This window comes from Lepidochelys kempii, chromosome 9 (genome assembly GCF_965140265.1).
Source record: "Lepidochelys kempii isolate rLepKem1 chromosome 9, rLepKem1.hap2, whole genome shotgun sequence".
In the NCBI taxonomy this organism is placed as follows: domain Eukaryota; kingdom Metazoa; phylum Chordata; order Testudines; family Cheloniidae; genus Lepidochelys; species Lepidochelys kempii.
In genome coordinates this window covers 11,327,779-11,342,379 of record NC_133264.1, presented here as the reverse complement: position 1 = coordinate 11,342,379, position 14,601 = coordinate 11,327,779, and the positions used below count along the sequence as shown (strand labels likewise).

General features: G+C 41.6%; 1 protein-coding gene across 4 annotated transcripts in view; it reads right to left on the bottom strand.

The window, feature by feature from the left end:
• The window catches only part of PEX5L (peroxisomal biogenesis factor 5 like), a 204,759-nt gene that overhangs the window by 82,755 nt on the left and 107,403 nt on the right, over positions 1-14,601 (bottom strand). For all 4 annotated transcript variants that reach the window (XM_073359307.1, XM_073359306.1, XM_073359305.1 and 1 more), the window contains 4 exons: positions 9,205-9,316; positions 5,574-5,783; positions 3,190-3,313; positions 423-519 (listed from right to left, as the gene is read on the bottom strand). In XM_073359307.1, coding sequence (XP_073215408.1) covers positions 423-519; positions 3,190-3,313; positions 5,574-5,783; positions 9,205-9,316 — 543 coding nt within the window. The remainder of the gene's footprint in view (positions 1-422; positions 520-3,189; positions 3,314-5,573; positions 5,784-9,204; positions 9,317-14,601) is intronic.

Below are 14,601 nucleotides of genomic sequence, written 5' to 3'. Positions count from 1 at the left end.
GGTGCATTTTTATTGGAGTTTCAATAGTAATTATTTATCTAATTATTTTTCTTATTTATCAGCACCATTATCATTATTCAGAAGGTGAGAGTCATAGTTTGGATGATAGTCATGCATCAATACTCCACATCTACTGGAATATGCTTCTGAGGAGATTTATAAATTAAGAAGCGTTAACCTCAGGCTACAATGCTTATTCATTGCAGTAATGAACACTGAGATGCTAATGTATTTCATATACATATAATCTACTTTTATAATATAATGCAGTATGTGAAGATTTAGCTGCATAATTCTCATTGAGTTAACCGATAACCCATTGAAAACACCCCATTTACAGTACTCTCAATAGTGAAGAATAACACAATGAAACAACACCTGCTTGTTTTATTTGTGTAACTGGACCTAATAAAATCGCTTACCTGTGTTGCAGGTACTAATTCTAAATCTGATGTTGAATTGGACTCCAAGGCACTTTTGACACTAGTCAGCTCAGACTGCGATCTGTTCTCTGTAGACCTATAAATAATGCATTTACATATTCATTATTGTATACCAAGAAACTATATCTGTCAGCTTAATAAATACATTATGACTAATTGGGTTAATTCTGTTAGCTGAGTAGTTTTTAATCGGTGGATAGTGATAGTGCACTGACTGTTCTTCCTTCTTCGTTCTGTTTGTTACACATTTCATCCCCACGCAAACAATAATCGATACAACTTGTACTCACAGAAGAGATCTGGGGTCTGATTTGCCATTATACAGGTTAAGCCAATGGAGTTAGATTGTCATGGACCTAGTATAATGAAGTGGAGAATCAGGCCCACAGCACTGTTCTCTCTATTTTATAGCTAGGTAAACGGAGGCACAGAAATGTTAAGTGATTTGCCCAAAGCCACTGAGGGAGTCAAAGTGTGAGTAAGGATCTGCACTCCAGAGCCCCAGGCTCCCAGTCCCTTACTCAGATCATGCCTCTCTCCCCTTGCCCAGTAGTCTAGTTTCCTTCCTTTCTAAGTTCGACAAGTGGTAATGCAGAAATGAAACACACTGGGCCAAATTCAGCCCTTGTGTGAGTGAAACTCAAGCAGAAATCTCCGAGCAAAGTTGGCAGTGATGTAAACGGTGGTGTAAAATTGGTGAGGGTGCATGTAAATGGTAATGTAGTGATTTGATATTCAGAAGGTGCGCAAAATGAGCATCGCTTACATGCCAGGAGGACAGCAGAAATAAGCAATTAAAAGGAAGACCCCATATAAGGCCCAGTTCTGCCCTCACTTACACCTCCTGGAACCTAAAATCAGTTGTATTGCAAAGGGCAGAAGAGAAAGCAGAATTTGGCTTGTCTATTTGATCTTGCATTCTCCTGTTAGTTGCTTTCCTGATACATACATACATACATCTTCTGTCCTTTGGTGTGTATGCTGCCCTCATTTCCACGCCCACTGAATGCAGTACAAGTTGCATTACTTTAACACTTTCATTCACCTGTGCCCGTTTTTGGATCACATTTAGTCTGGCATGTATCTCCAACCACATAATGATTTGGGGAATCTGTCTACATAGAACTTGTGAATTCTGGTTGATATGAAATTGCTGTATCATCAAATGGTTTAGTGTACACGGATTCTACCATTTGCTGGACCCTGAGATCAGGGACAATGGAGGGTTGTTACACCTTGATGGCCCCCATTCATATGGGAGTAACTTAGGACAACGGGAGGCCTGAAGCCTAGGGAAACCAGTCTGACCAGAATGTCTGCAGGGAAAGGGTTTGGAGAGCAGAAAATCCACATAGAGGGGAACAAAGTCCGGTATTAATACTTGCTCTTAAAAGCCCCAGAGCCTGAGAAGCTCAGAGAGAGCTCAGAGAAACAGGAAGCTTGGGCAGAAGAGGCATGCTTTTGTAGCAAGGGGCCTTTTTTAACTGGAGGACCAGCTGAGGAAGAAGGAAGCTGGCTACACAGGTGAAAGAGAGACTCTGTGATTCAGAAGAGAAGCCATGTGCAGAAGGGGGATCTGGACTCCTTAAGGATTCTGGCCTATGCCCAAAAAACGACCAACAGTGGCGAGGAAACAGGCAGGAAAATGTGTACAGGTGTGTTTCCTGTTTTGTCTAGATCTGTATATTTCTCATGCTCTCTAAAGAGTGATTGGTTTTTGGACCCCTTACAAAGCATCTTTGTTTGCTTCACCATCAGGTGACCTGAAGAGGTAACTGTAAACCCAGCCTGCCCTCAAGGTTGGAGCTTTGGGAAAGGGTGTGCACTTACGGTACTGGGAGGTCTGGGATGGGGGGTTAGCACTGGTCCTGATGGCCGAGGGCAGTTGGGCCGGAAGGCCCCATTTCCATGGAAGTGTAACAGACAGAGAGCTTGTGCCTATGCAGCGTACCAGAGAGGCCAAGGAAAGAAGCGGTGCTGCGGCCTACTCAGACCAAGGGCAGCATTGCAGCACATGGGTCTAGCCTTTTGGGACCCTAACACAGCAGCTTGGTGAGTGTTCGACAGAAGGAGCTTTGCCAGGCTATGTGACAATCTATCATTTAGGTCAGCGGTTCCCAACTGTTTAACAAAGGTGACCCATTTATTCCTTTTTTTGTGACCCACCATTACGTACATGCACCTTCTGCCCTGGCACTGCAGCCCTAATCCTTGCCCAGTGTAGAGGGGAAGCCCTAGTGTAGGGGAGGCTGGAGAGCAAGACCGCCTCACACTCCCCATGCTGTGGCAGCTCGTGTCCTGTGGGGCTGGGCCTGGCTCCTCGTTCCAGGCACTGTGACCTGACATGCTGGATTGCAGCGCCACTGAGGTTTGGCCCAGCCGCTCTCCTGTCAGGTGGCAATGGCCTGAGCAAGGAGCCGGGTCCAGCCCCGTGGCACAGACGCTGCCATTGCAGGGTGAGTGAGGGGTGGGCTTGCCTCCCCCACACCAGGCTGTCCTCTCTGCTCCAAGGCAGGATTAGGCACTGCTGAACTCCACCTACTATATTCTAGGACTCATCTAAAAATCGTTGGGAAAAAAAGTTAACTTATAATTAACATACTTATTACATTATGTCCAAAATGTTTGAGCACTATTAATGTAGCCTAACTGAGGAAATAATACTATGACTCGCCATCAACACAGCATTAGTGAGACTTGAGAGACCAGAGCTGGAAATATTTTCTCAGGAAATCAAGTGTTTTACCATAAAAGCTCTTTTGATGGAGCTCTAGATGAAGATTTTTGTTCTGTAGCTGAATGACCCTTGCTGTTCTTCTCTCCATGAAACTTCAATTCATCCCATTTCTCGAGCTGCGTCTGAATATTTACTGGAAAAAAATGAATCTTTTAGGGAACCTAATTAAGAAAACATTATAGCTACAGCTCCATGTAATGGTGGTAAGGAAACTTCACCTTTAAATCACTAAAACCCTGTGTTTTCCATGGTGATTGGAAAGCATATGTTTTAGATGGGGCCCAATCCTCATGAACTTTAGGGCAGTTGAAATTCCTGGGAAAAACTGACATTTCTGAGAACCAGCAATAAGTTACCTAAATCTTGATTTTTCATAGTCACTAAAATTTTAAGATTCTTGTTCAGGAAATAAGTGGGACTGTGCTTGAACTCAGTTATTTCTAAGGCTGTGATTCTTTCATGGAGGTTGCGGAAGTCACGGATTCTATGACTTTCCACGACCCCATGACTTCCGCAGTGGCTGGTGCGGCTGACGTTAGAACCACCCAAGCAGCTCAGGTGCCCCACGGCTGGCCACAGTGGCTGCTGCTGGAGTGACCCGGGGCCAGCTGCTCCTGCAGTCTCCAGGGCCAGTCACACAAGCTCCTGCTGCTCAGGAGGCCCTGGGCAGCTGACTCCAGGGATCGTGTAAGCAGCGGCTGGTGCGGCTGGTCCTGGGGACCACCCAAGCAGCAGTCCTGGGGGCAGCCCCGGCGAGTGTCTGAGCAGTGGTCCTGGGGGCTGCCCCAGGGCCAGTTGCACCAGCCTCTGCTCAGGCAGACCCAGGCAGCTGGTTCCAGGGACTGCGGGAACAGCGGCCGGTGTGGCTGACTCCGGGGAGTGCCCAAGCAGCGGTCCTGGGGGTGCCCTGGGGACCGGCCAAGCAGCAGCAGTCCCGGGGCAACTGGAGGCCATCTGGAGAGCGGTCCCCGGGAGCAGTGGCTGCGGGGCAGTGAACCCTCAGCACTGGAGCAGGGCCCCCCCAGAGCAGTGGGGCCCCACAAGTAGAAATTTAGTCATGGGTATTTTTGGTAAAAGTCATGGACAGGTCACAGGTAGTGAATTTTTATTTATTGCCCGTGACCTGTCCATGACTTTTACCTAAAATACCCGTGACTAAATCTTAGCCTTAGTTATTTTAATGTAAATTATACACATTGCAGGGATTGTAGCAGCTTTTTGGTTGTTTTGGTTTTTTATCCTGTAGATTGTGGGCCAGATTTTGAAAATCCAGCCTCCCTTTTAGCCCTTTGATCCAGCAGGTAATGTAGACAAGGCCTAAGTGAGTTAATAGTGTTAACTAGGCACCTATCAATAGGAGTTAGGCACCAAACTCATTCAGGTGCTTTGAAGATCCCACCCAGACACTATCTGGAAAGAGTTTTGAGAAAGTTGATCCCAATGATTTTATTTAAGTTCTGAGAGTTCACCTCACAAGAAGCACTGCTCACCATTTATAAGTTATTGGTTTATATTTAATTAAAACTTGGCATTTGTAAGCCTCTCTCTGGTAGCTACCTTCTTGTTGATTAAAAGCTAATATGAAATGTTTAGTGAGAGAGAGAGTATGCCAGAGATGATAAATTACTTTCAAACCAGCCCAGCTTGGAAATGTATTATCCTAATGGCTGTCTGATCAGCATTGCAAGATGAGTTTGTGGACAGAGCCCAGCTCCTATAATAGATAAATGTCCACATCATAAAAGTGACCCTCACGATTGACACCGAGGGTGTGTCTAAACTGCAATTAAAAACCTGCAGCTAGCCTGTGCCAGCTGACTTGGGCTCGTGGGGCTCAGGCTCAGGGGCTGTTGAATTGCGGTGTAGACATTTGGGCTTGGGTTGGAGACTGGGCTCTAGGACCCTGTGAGGTGGAAGGGTCCCAGAGCTCAGGCTGCAGCCTTAGTCTGAATGTCTACACCTCAGTTAAACATCCCCTTATCCCGAGCCCCACGAGCCTGAGTCATCTGGCATGGGCCAGCTGTGGGTGTCTAACTGCAGTGTAGACAGGCCCTGAGTGGCATCTTCGAAAAAGAATGATTTTATTTGCATTTAACAGCTCCCCTCCACTATAAAAACACTTTACCCTCTTACAAAGACATTCCATTCTGTGGGCCAGCTTCTCCATTGCCCCTCATCCTATGTAGTCATTTACCCCAGCGCACATCGAGAGTAAAGAGGGTATAAAATGCTACTAGATCACAATTTATTTGCACTGTGCAGTGGTGTAAATGTCTACAGAAGATGCATGGCAATGGAGAAGATGGCCCAGTGTGCTTTTTGTGATAGCAGCAAGGAGGAATTGGTAAAGTTAAGCATGGCTGAGTGGCAGTGATGAAATAACCAGCTCTTACCTAAATCTAATGATGACTTCTCTGGAGCTCTTCCAGTCTGGACCTTCTGCTCAGCATCCACATTTATAAGGTCTGAGTTGTCTGTCTTCTTTCTGTGGGTTGAAGCCTTTACGTTTTCACCTCTTGATGCATTCTCTGACTTCTTTGTCTTGCTTTGGGTTTGTAAGACAGGTTCACTCAGATCCAAGAGATCCAGACCAGTAGATAATACTATCAGAGATGCAAAATGTTAGAACTCAGTTTTAATTCATTTGATTAGATTTTTCTTTTAAATTTGTTTTAACTGACTAGGCAAAATTGAGTTAAATTAAACACATTTGTATTTGACTGTAGTAGATGTTACAAGGTTACTGGGTAAGGACTATGACCAAGATTTTGAAAAGTGACTAGTGATTTTTGGGTGCCTTGTTTTTTTGGGTGCTGGTCTTGAGTCACCTTTAAAAGGGCCCAGTTTTCAGAAAGGCCCTTTTAAGTTGTTTCAAGTTGGCAGCAGAAATCACTAGTCATTTTTGAACGTCTTAGCCCAGAGTTTCCCACATGATCTGGTTGTCCCAGTATTATGCAATTTGGCTCTGAGAGGGGATTAGGACCAGTCTCACCAGTTTAAAGTACTGAAAGCAATTAAAACCCATTTGATTACCAGCGATTTATGAGATTACTTCTGTGTTGTGCTCTATTAGGGAGAAGATTATAGACTGAATCAGCTTTACCTGACAGCTTGCAATCATTTTGGGTTCAGAGGTAGGTTTTCAAAGAAGCATGTGAGGAGTTACCGGAATGATTCACACATGATTCACACATGATTCCGGTAACATTGTGAACATTCCCTTCACAATTCTCCCAGTGAAAAATAACACTCTGAGGTGGGGTTTCTGCCTTCTCGTTAACTGCATTTGGGTTTTTAGTCGTGACATTTGTACAAGCATGAGCTTAGATTTAGCTAATGTTTTCTTGCGCATATGTAAGGAACAGAAGTGTGGGTAGGCTGGGAATTCAGCATGAATTATGTATGATCATCGTCAATATTTTCAAAGGCATTACAAAGACTTCCGAGATACCTTGGCTGAATCCCCTTCCTAATATGCAGGATCTCCTGCACAGCTTGCTGGGCTTGCAAAGGTTCATCTAGCCCAACAGCACATGTTGCAGCATAGTTTTTTGGGGGGATACCCATGATATGTAGCCTTAACCAGTGAATTAAGAACGATTCTTTCTCATTTATTATGGTTGTACACTACCTAGCATAGTAAGGCCCAACCTGGTTGTGTCTTTTTGGTGCTAGCACTTTAAATAATAATCCTGCCTTAATTCTGAATGTCCTTGCTTTTGATGGCTTAGTTTCAGACTCAACGTTATTTCAGCAACCTTTACAATTCAGTTTTCCAAAGCCCAGGATGAAGTCTTAGGTTGTTGCTTTTTCATCTTCTAAGTCTTGATTCAGTGAATTCAGTTTTGACTTTGGAATTCTAAAAATATTTGGGGTATGACAGGTTTCAGAGTAACAGCCGTGTTAGTCTGTCTTTGCAAAAAGAAAAGGAGTACTTGTGGCACCTTAGAGACTAACCAATTTATTGGTTAGTCTCTAAGGTGCCACAAGTATTACTTTTCTATTTGGGGTATGGTGTACTTGATATCATAACTGAGTAGGGAAGGTACCAAGTAAGGAAGGGATGAGGTAGTGAAAACAAGAAATATCTTGGAAGAGGCCAAACATTCATTGCTGGTGAATGGTTGAGGGAATCTGATGTGATGAAAGAGGAGGTGTAGTCCTGCAGTGGCCTACTCTTATGGTGCATTAGTGTAATATTGCTGCCAGTCCTGCTTACGGTGAGCATTTTTTCCCCTTACAGCTCTGAAGCTGTTAAAACATATGGAGGCAAATTGTCAGTCCAGTTAGCATATAAATACATGTACAGATGTGTGCCTAATCTGCAGGCAATTGCCCTCATTGCCTTTGAAAATTAGGTAACTGCAAACACAAATATATCAAGTACCTGATTTGGGCGTACAGATGCAGTATTGTGCACACAAATTATGTGCATGTTTCACATGGCAACTGGCAAGTGCCATCTGTCTGAAACTCTTTCTCAGTGTGAAAAATTCATTCATAAATGGTATCCAAAGCAAGATGTATGAACACAAATTAGAATTCTCCACTTGGCCATTCCAGTGGCTTGTAACAAGGCAAGATGTTTTATGAAATGTTTTTAAAATATGGGTAGTTGTGTTGAATACATTGTCCCTCAGCTGATGGATTAATTTACTTTGATTAGCCTTTGTACATCGCAAGTAGCATATTACCTCTGAACCATTCATATTACCCACTGAATAGCGACACTAAAATCTTAAAAACCAATCCTGCAAGACAGTATACTTTTCTTAATTTTGAGTGCTTTCAGGATTACCATGTCATTTTTATTACTTGCTCTATCTTATTGAAGCTGCGGGTTTTCACTTCTTTTCCCAGTGGGAAGGGGATAACATTTCAGTATCTCTTTTTTTTCTCCCCAAGTTTTCAATAAAGCATGTCCGTAAGTAATAAAGAATTAGCGGCAGGAAGACCAGTGTGGTTTTGACAAGCAGAAATGGAGTAATATTTGGCTCATGTGTTTCATCAAGGAACTTTCTTCATTTACAGAAACACCTAATGCTCCATTGTGTCCAATAAAATAGGGAAGTAAAATCCTGTTCTATAATTTTGGTCAGTGTAAATGTGAGGGTAAGAAAAAACTATACAAGAAGAGGTTTCAGTGATAATGAGCCTTCCAAATAAACTTGGCAGTAGTAGCATTGGTATTAGACAGAATACTGTTCATCAGGAATTTTGCCACAATTTAGATGAACATATATATATTTTTGTCATTAAATGAAATTCACTCCAGCCTAGCATAATTGGTGGAGAGATTTTTGTGGGGATGTGATGGCCACCACCTAGGCACGAACTGCTACAGCTTGAACTAGGACTGTAACAGACACAGACTCATATCTTCCACAGAGGGGGATCTGTAACATATACTCACCAATGGGGTTACAAAGGTTCTCTGTGCTTGGGAAGAATCTTAGTTCACAACTGGAATGGTCATATTCATTACAAAAGCCCAGTGGTGAAGACGGCATTATAGACTAAATGAACTCTGTAGAAGTAAGATAATAGCTAGACAAAGCCCTGAACCATTACTTAAGCCTTTATCAAAAAACATTAACTCCAAACTAAGGAAGTTTGGATAAAACGAGAACTAGATGCAACCCATCCATGCTTAATTTTTTTGCAAAAGAACAGTCAGGCTGAGGAGTTACCAAACTAAAATCACTGTCCCAATGGACTAAAATCAGAGCTGTGTATCTCAACCCCTAACTCTGAAACTTTGGTATAATTTGAGACCTGGATCCTAACAACCCCAGATTTAAGTTCTGATTTTACAAAACCAAAGCGTGACCAACGGGGTTTTGGCTACTCTCAGATTAATCCATTTGTAACTTACTACCAACTCAGTTTTGTAAAAATAATTAATAATCTTGTTTGATTTAAAAATAAGAAACAAATATGTTATCTGGAAAAAAAATCATAATTAAGCTAAAATGAAAATTAATTATCTTCCTTTAATGAGGGATGATAAAGAAAATTAGTTACCAGCTGTATTTGATGTTACCGGCCTGGCAATGGCTTCTGGTTTGGTTTCACAGAGAAAGTCATCAATGGAAGGGCTCAGGAGAGGTCTGCTTTCTTGTTGCTCATTCACCAGCTGACAACAGAAAAAGACAAGGGTCAAAGAACTTTGTTGAGATGCAAAATCTAAAGAAATAAAATTCATCCTTACAACAGAATGTGGCTAGTTTCTGCTTGTGGGAGAAGAGAGAGACTCTAGTGATTGTCACCTTTTTCTAAGGTACAGGCTGCTTTGGGGTTGAACATAGACTTTTAATGGCTCTTTCTGAACGTCTTAAAATTATGCTCAAATTTCATAAGACGTCTGTCTTGGTAAAGTACCAAGATGGTTCATCTATATCAGTTGTTACATGCTATTGATTATAGGCCAAATTAATGAATGCCTGGTGGCATGAATGGATGAATTTAACTTTTATATCATCTGGGTGGGAATGACCAGTTAATGTTGATTCTTTGTGGTGCATGGGAGGCATCCTTTTTCCACTAATAATTCACACGCAGAACTTTAACACAATTTATATTAGAAAATACGCATTAGCCCCTTTAATGTAACCTGTTACGTGAGACACTTCTGTGGAATGCAAGAACCTATGAATGACATAGAGTGAACTCTGTGGAGTTTATGAACCTTTTGAATTGGTTTTTGGCTGTGTAGGGATTATAAATCTACTCTGCATTTTGAACTGTTTACTCCTGTAATTTTCATTGCATGAGTCTGGTGTTTTTTAAGGAAGATTCAGTTCAGATTTTCTGCCAGCTAAAGGCAAACCTACTGCACAAATTAAGGAGAAAAGAATACAATTATTGTCTCTGTGCTGCAATTGACTCTCTGCTGTTTTCTTTGCGGCGGCAGGGCCTCTGCAGACACAATGGGGTGCCCTTTTGATGGTATGGTTTGACTTTATTTTATCTTTAAGAATGTTTTCTCCTCTGTTCCTTTTATCTCTGTCTCTTTCATCTCCATTTTTACCCTTCCTCCCCCTTGCTCTCTCCCTTTTCTATTCTCCCCTTTTCAAAAATTTTTATTAAGTGGCACGTGAACCCCACAATATTTTTAACATGAGTTGAACTTTCAAGCCCAGGATGTTTGAATGGTTCAGAATTGGCTAAAAGGCATTTTCTCATTCCTGTAGTGTATGACCTCTGTCAACAGCCGCCCTGAAAGTTAGTGTCTGTTAAATAATGTATAAAAAACCCACCGATGTGCGTCAGCACTTACCCAGACAACAGAATCTCAAATTATGAAGAGTAACAGAACTGCTCAGCTTCACTGTTCTTATAAGGCTATATGACTCTGCACCCCTAAAGTGCTCAGCAATTTGCAAGACAAAGTGCTTCACAAAGTGATAGGTTGGAGCTGATGAGATATGGGGGAGCATGTCCATTTCTGTAAAGAGTCGAATTTTCAAACTGGCCCCTACATGTGAGCATGTATGTTTGGCATGTGCACCCACTCATATGCTCAGGATCCTACATTTGTGCACTCCAAGTAGACGTACACATGGAAAGGGGTTAGTGAGATGAGTGCCCAATTTGTGTGTGCCAGTGGGTGTATGTGGAAATTTAGATGCTGGTTTGAAGATTTGGCAATAACAGATTCCCATGCACTAGAATCCTGATATTTGTATAGCCAAATTACAAGTGCACCTTACAAGAGAGTTAATCATGTGGTTTTCATCAATGTTTTCCAAATTATTCACTCAATGGAATTTAGGGATCAAAGTCTAACACCACATTCTTCTCTTTTGAACACACATACAGGTAATTTTCTAATTTAGGTGAATGTCTGCACTTGATCTGTAAACTGCATTTATTCCAGATGCTGATCTTTGATCTTCATTAGTGGACCTGTCTATACACATAGTTTCTAGAGCTATATTTCTAGCAAATATTGTTGGTATATCAGACATGTCTCTACATAACTTAAAGTTTACCAGGTATAATACACTCCTAGTCATTACCAGTGGGGAAAACCAGCTTGGATGCTTAGCTGATGCTTGTCCAAACTTATGTGAATATTTTAAGGCTCTCCTTCTTTTTAATGACGTAACTGCCCCCAGAAATCATCTGTCATGATCATCAAGTAGGCCTCTATCCTTTCGTCCCTCTTGCATTTAAGGATCCCATTGTAGGATCCAGCATCTCAAAGAGCTTTTCTGCAGGGCTTTTGCAATGCTGAAGATATGTGCCCTGGTGAACAAAAAGCCCAACCAGAAGATTGTCAGAGCTCCCAGGTCAATGGGATCTTCCCAGGTGTGTTTGTGACATGCTAGGGTTCTTAGAAAAGTCCTACAGAATTTGATAGGAATGAAACTATAGATTTCTAAAAATCTATAGGATTTAATAGTAAATGCTAATATTTCTGTAATTTTTTAAACCATCCTATAGAATAGGATTATAATATACCATTAAATTATGTGGGATGGTTTAAAAATGTTATTACATTTTCTGGAATTTTACCTTAAAGGGAAATATGGAAGTTGAGGGTGGGGGAAGGAAGGGGATATTGACAGTCATGGGAATGGGGAGAGTCAAAATTGCCAGTTGGGAGGGAGGGATCTGCAGGTCTATTGGAGGGGCATAGGTTGATAGGAGAGGAGCTTAATGCTGAGGAGTTGGGAAGGAAGGATGGCAGTGGAAATTTGGGGAAGCAGCTATGGCAATGTTGAGAATCAGAATGGGGAGAAAAGAGAGGATTCTAATCCGAATGGTCCTGCTTTGAGCAGGGGGTTGGACTAGATGACCTCCTGAGGTCCCTTCCAACCCTGATATTCTATGATTCTATGGATCTGAGTTCAGGTGTTGTTTGGAGATAAGAGTTGAGAGATGTTGTTTTCCACCCTCACAGATGGCTGGTTCCCACACTCCAAGTCATTTCTTTGTTATTCTTACAACAAAGCAACTGTCATTCACTAGGATCATATTAGTGATGTGATGGAGGGGCAGCTCAGAAGCTCCTTGCTAAAATTCTGCTATCAAAATGAAGAAAGACTGAGGAGTATCTCTCCTACCACTGTCCTCTGCAATGAGTGTATTTCCAGCAAATGCACTTGATCTGTTTGGCAAGTCATATTGCCCCTCTCCTGAATTTTGGGCATTTTTGTTTATTTGGAAAAACAAATAGGTCCCTCATCTTCTTGCTCTTTCCCCCTGTGACACACACTGATTTCCTCAAGGGTTAAAATCTTGTGGGAGCTCCTTATAATAAAGACTGTACACTGGATCAACCTTCAGTTGAAAGATCTGGGCTCAAAACAGTCTAGCTAACACAACCATGATAAGTATCTACTAATTCTTGCACCTTAATAAACACAGACTACATATGGCCCAGTAATACAACATATCAGCAACACAGTAATTATTTTGCAGTGGGGAAGGTATTTCATGACATATCAGACTCTTCAACTATAAGGAATCCCACACGCCCTTGATAAGCTGGTATAGGAGTAGACTTCTGACTACCCTGAGAAGTATGCCATGCAATTTGGTAAGCCCCCTCTCTCACATTTTGTTAATATAATTTGCATTCCATTACTGCCACATGTGTTGGGCCAAATTCATGCCTGATCTAATTCCACTGACTTCAAAGTTACACCAGTGTTCTGAAACGTTCATATCCATAGTAAAGTATTAATGATGATTTATGGTTCACAGACACCTTCCATCTGAGGCTCTCAGAATACTTTAAAACATTAATGAACTTAGTCTCATAACACCACTGAGGTAGAGATAGAGAAGTATTGTCCCCACGGTATAGATAAGAAAATAGAGGAGAAGAGAAATCAAGTGAGTTGACCAAGGTCATGCAATAATTTATGTGGCAGAACTGGAAGTATAACCCAGATCTTCTGAATTCCATTACTAAGCTTTAACAACTAGACAATGCACTCTTATTACACTGTAGTATTATAGGTTAATAGGGGACCGTATAATCCGCTCCAGTATTATGTATTTGCCAGTAATGCAAAAACTACATTTAAAGAGCAGTGTGTAATCATTAATTGGTTTTTTGAATCCCAACTCAGACAGTGGGTGCCACAAATTCACAGTGTCCTCACAGCTACATTGTGCTTTCCAAAATCTCATTTAATTGAAACATAGTCTCAACTGAAAGTTGTCTACAAACTTGTCTGGTGCGCTACTTCCTTATTGGCTTCACATCTGAGGAGGCTCAACAATAACAAAATATTCCTTCTAAATTGAAATAAATTTCATGCACATTTATCTGACTTATGCTATCAGACACTAGACTAGAAAAACTTGTTTTTCCCCTCGCAAGGAATTCTTTTTTCAAAAACGTGCTTGCTTTTGTTATTCCACTGTCATAATCATGACTGAGGGTGTGGATATTCGTATTTTTGGGAAGGTACTAGTGGTACAAATATCTGTCTAGAGGCAGACATCAGCCCCTCTAACATACTGTATAACTTACCTATCTTTAGCACCGATCTGAGATGAGAAATTAGTCCTTTGTAAAGAGAGTCTAGGTTCCTGATGTGGTGCTTTTGCCTTTCTCTGTCCCATTCAGTATATGCTCCCATTCAGTATACAACAGATGCAGTTTCATAGTGCACAGATGGAATCCACTTGTTTCCATTTTACGACTTGCTATCATTCACCATGTTCAGACACTCTTGCCAATCTTGCTATACTAACTGCCATAATGTCCAGCAGGACTTTGGCTTGTGGGGCTTGGAGAACGGCTATGGTTTGTGCCATCATTCCCATCTGCAAGTGTACAGTATTATTTTATATAGCTACCAAGTGCTTTTATAGAATTTACTGGTTTCCAGTTTTCTATCACTTGTCATTGCTGCATGATAGTGCTCCTTGGCTCTATACTCTCTCGCTTCCTGACTTCCTATATTTTCCCCTCTGATCACCTTCTTCACCCTTAACTTCAGCTTTACTCTCTCTGACCCAGGGAAAACTTGGTGCCACCTGGCAGAGGGCATGGGGTGCATAGGGTTGCACAGAGATCCCTTCGGTCAGATATATGCATAATACTTCATCAAAGGGTGGTATGTCAAATCTCTACTGAGAACCAGTAGCTCACTTGTCAGCATAATCATTGCAAAATGTGTATACAGATAATATTTGTTTGTCTCTATACTGATATAGGTTCTTAAGGTCTTGGAGTTAAGACAGGTCACCAGGAGGTGACATACTTCAGAAAGGTTCCTTTTACCTATCTCCGTGTCTGGCTGTTTGTATATTGTATGTCTCACAATGTATGCCTATATGGATACTTAGCCAAGGCTAAATAAGAGACTGTGAAGTCTACAAGAAAGGAAATATAGAGGGTGAAACAAATAGGAGGAGGCAATCTGTTTATGAATAAAGACATATATTTTGTATGTC